This window comes from Aplysia californica, unplaced genomic scaffold (assembly GCF_000002075.1).
Source record: "Aplysia californica isolate F4 #8 unplaced genomic scaffold, AplCal3.0 scaffold00327, whole genome shotgun sequence".
Lineage (NCBI taxonomy): Eukaryota > Metazoa > Mollusca > Gastropoda > Aplysiida > Aplysiidae > Aplysia > Aplysia californica.
The window spans coordinates 45,883-50,153 of record NW_004797597.1 but is presented as its reverse complement, the minus strand read 5'-3'; the positions used below and the strand labels follow the sequence as shown (position 1 = coordinate 50,153).

The 4,271-nt window shown below is 40.1% G+C and overlaps 1 protein-coding gene across 1 annotated transcript in view; it reads left to right on the top strand.

Moving 5' to 3' along the window:
- LOC101846296 (ras-related protein Rab-44) overlaps positions 1 to 2,792 on the top strand; it is a gene marked incomplete in the record, with an annotated part of 12,128 nt that extends 9,336 nt beyond the window's left edge. Inside the window, 1 exon segment of the mRNA XM_005102485.3 lies at positions 2,540 to 2,792. Coding sequence (XP_005102542.2) covers positions 2,540 to 2,734 — 195 coding nt within the window.
- Between the last annotated feature and the right edge of the window lie 1,479 nt (positions 2,793 to 4,271).

Genomic DNA, 4,271 nt, shown 5'->3' with positions numbered 1-4,271 from the left:
GGGGGGGGCAGCTTTCCCTCACCCGACCATCCAGACAAATTGCAACCACTAAAACATTTTTAATACAGTTAGTGTCAGTCCTAAGCCTGTATAAATTATGTCCCAGAGAAATATTGGTAAATTGTAGTAGACTAAAAGACCACCCTGCAGAACAGTTGTCAGACAGGTCTGATGGTAGACCATTAAGTAGAACAGAAACATTGCGGGAGACCATCAAGTGGGCTGGCACCGAATTATCTGTGCGACTATCTATAGGAGATGCTTCTTGTGAGCCAGGCACTGGCATGAATAAACGACTGCCGCTGCACTGGGTTATATTCTTTGCTAGACAGACATTGGCACGAATGTGCTCCTGCCACTGTATTAAGTCATATTCTTTGCTAGACAGACATTGGTATGAACTTACAACTGCCATTGCACTGGGTTATATTCTGCACTACACAGATATATTGGCATGAAGATGCTATTGCCACTTTTCTAAGTCATAGAGCATACTACTGCCACTGTTATGAGTTACCAGCAACTTAGAGTACTGTCAAAAAGCAATAGTCACAAACCTCTCATAAGGATAAGGGCCCAGGTATTTATCCATCTCTTGTTTATTGTCCTGAAACTTTTCCATCTCAGCTTCACTGACTTCATCCATTTGAATTTCTGAAAAGCAGAGTATAAATGTACGAAAAAGTATGAACACAAAAATTTTACTCACAGTCTCAGATGAACAAGAGGTTAAAATTTTTCAAATACAGTGGAATCTGTTAACTTTAGTTTTAGTTTTAGTAAGGTTTTACAGCCCTCGCAACTGCATAAGGTCATATGAGCCCCAAGGGGTGGATGTCAACAGAAAAGTCCATACGGGGAATCAGGCTTACTCAGCTCACCTCTCTAGCCTCAACAGCACAAAGTCTGCTTGGACTATCAAGGCACCCCAGAAATAGCAGTTCACAAGAGAGCGACAAACATACAAAAAAGTAGAGGGAAAATGAAGATAGAAAGGAAGAGCAAAGAAACATCGGCAGTTCCCCCTATATGTTATTCCGGCACAGTATGAACATGACAGTTATAAATCAGCCCATTTATAATTCTACTGTGCATAAGAACATGTTAATATCCCCCCTTTGGGAATGGCCTAAAGCAGGGCTCCCCTTTTCAGGTCAACTTAAGAGATTCCTTCACCCTTTGGTATTCTATTCTATGGGGTATTTAAACCCTTGTTTTAGTAAAGGGTTGTTGGTTTTTTTGTCCATGTCTGACAAACTAATCCTCAAAAGTCATTACCTCCTAATTTTATACATATATATCTCTCTCTTGCCTTTTTTAACTCCTAGTGGAGCACAGGCCATCAACAGGCCTAATTTTATACATATATATATGTAGTAAGAATTTCTGCAGATAAACATTTAACTCACAATCAAAAATGAAATAAAGTTGACAAACCAAAATGGGTCAATTCCGACTGTAATACACACAGAAAATAAATTGATTCCAAATTCTTCAGAGCTTCTGACACAGAAAAAGGTGACTGCCGTGTATGTGTGTGGGTCAAATCATTGACTAGGCTCCCGGATAGAGAAGGGGGGAAAATGATGCTTGCCCGACGCACACCACCTACGTTTTAAAGCGTATGCAAACCCCCAAAATGAAATCTTAAAGCATAACACTCACTGTCTCACGCACTACCAAAACTTAAAGTTAAACGGGATAATCTGCAGGTTTAATGCATAATATACGCACATCTGTGCGGAATGGGGAGCCCTGGTCTAAAGACACTTCAGTCAGTGGCACTGCTCTGGTGGGGGGAATGGAATCCGCTTAAACTGAAATCTGCGACACTGACATATTTTCCTTCAGTTAGCCATGTTTTCTATTTAGAGAGATAGCTCAAATTTAGAGACGGAAAAAACCCCAGAGTTTCTATTTTATTTTGGTGTACCCTGTTTCTGTATAAACAATGTTCCATTTAAGCAGACTACTGTATTGTTAGAGTAAAGACGTGAAACTTGATGACTGGCAATGGTGACAACAAATACCCCCCCCCCCAGACATCACGTGAAACTCTGAGTTGTTTCGGAGTGGACATTTTATGAATCAATTATGTGTACTGCTTTTATGAGGGAGTTCAATATCTTAGCCGCCAGGTGACAACTTCCATCACTTTCTGGGCTACCTTCGTAATATTGTGTACCTCTGTTGACCGCTGACCGACTCCATACAGACATGACGTAAGCACTACTTGGTTAATACCGAGCTGATCTAGGCAGAGAAACAGACATCAGTCTTTGTTGTGCAGCAGACAAAATTAGGCTTATTATTTTTATTATTATTATTATTATTATTATTATTATTATTATTATTAATAATAATAATATTACCAGTATAATAATTATTATTCTTATTAGTATTCTTGTCATTCTTATTATTTTTATTCTTCTGTTGTTGTTGTTGTTGTTATTATTATTATTATTATTATTATTATTATTATTATTATTATTATCATCATCATTTAAGTTCATTAAAACAAATTCTTTTTCCCTCTCAGCTTGCCGAGAGTCTAGGCATTCCATATATGGAGTGTTACCCGGATGATGACATCATGACTCTGGCCATCATACAGAGACTCACGGAGCACGTGATCAAAGTGGGCATGCGCAGAACGTCTTTCACAATAGAAATCAAGCCGCAACCTGTGGAGACGAAAAAGTCTCAGGTCAAACAAGTCGTCTGTTTATGCTGAGGCCTTGTAGGTCTTTATTGAACTGAGTGATGATAATAAATAGTATTTGTATATCGCATATCCTCTCTCAACACCATGCTCTACGCGCTTTCCACTATATCATTATTACTCCCCGCAGACCCTAGGCCACTCAAAAACATTCTCGGCTTCCTTGGAAGCATAATACAGAGCAAGCAGCGGACTTGACGCTCAAACACTAACAAACAGACAAGACTAACAGATGCAAAGTTTTACCAAGACTCTTCATTTGATTCATTTTCAAAATGTAAGCTTTGCTGCTATAAGTTAACAACAAAGATTAGGCAAATGGGTAAATTTCGCCTTCCCATTGTTGAAATATATGTTGAATATGTCTTCATGCATGACGTCATAGCGGCAACGCAGCAAGCAGCCTGACTGATAGTGAAGACATTTCGTACATTTTTTAGATCCTGACACTTCGGGATGGAGGTCTAACGTTTAATGTTACCAGAGATTGTTTGCATGCTACAAGATTGTTAAATCCCTAATATACCCCCTCCTCCCCAATAATCCGGGTACATTGATAATAATAATAATAATAACTATAATTATAATAATAGCCCTCCCATCTCCTTTTCTGCCTTCCTCTTTTTCCCTTTCCTTGTACGGTTCCTTGTAGGATTGTTTTGGCAAGTCCTGTGGATCTTGTGATATGCCCATGCCATATTAATTTTCGTCTCTTTGCTCTGGCCAGTAGATCTTCATGCTGTCCCACTGCGTCTGTGATTCTGTTCCGTACCTCAGAATTTGAAATGTGGTCTTTGTATGAGATGTCAAGGAGTCAGCGGTTACATCTCATCTATGTTGTCTGAATCCTTTTCTCCAATTCGGCTGTGAGTATCCACAACTCACAGGCCTATAAAATATTGAGATGACCAGTGAGCGCATTAGTCTGATCTTCGAGTTGAACGTGATGTTCTGTCCTTCCAAATAGGCTTCAGTTTTGACAGCGCAGCTGAGACGATTGATCCAAGGTACTTCAAGCTGTTGACGGTTTCAAGTTTCTCGCCTCTGACTTTGATGTCCGCGTTGATGAAATTGGTACTATTGGTCATTAGCTTGGTTTTCTCAACATTGATGTCTATGACGTATGCCGCTGAGGTTGTGTCCTGCCGTTTCATCAGTGTGGCGAGCTCCTGTACTCCTCCTGCTAATCAATCGATGTCATCGACAAAACGCAAGTTTGTGATTGTTCTGCCTCCAATACTGATTTTTCCATTGTGGTCTTCCAGTGTGTCAGTCATGATATTGTTCTAGGAAGATGTTGAAGATAGTGGGAGAGAGTAAACGGCCTTGTCTCACCCCGACCATTTGTCCTGAACCAGTCCCCTATGCTGCCGTTAAGGTAGGCTGCGCTGGAGGCCTTGTCATATTATAGTTGTTGTATGACGTTCATCAGGTTGGCGTTGATGTTGTATTTCCTCATGGTTGCCCATAAAGCTACATACCAGACCCCGTCAAAGGCCTTTTTAAAATCCACGAAGATATGGTATAGATTTTGCTGGTGTTCCTTACT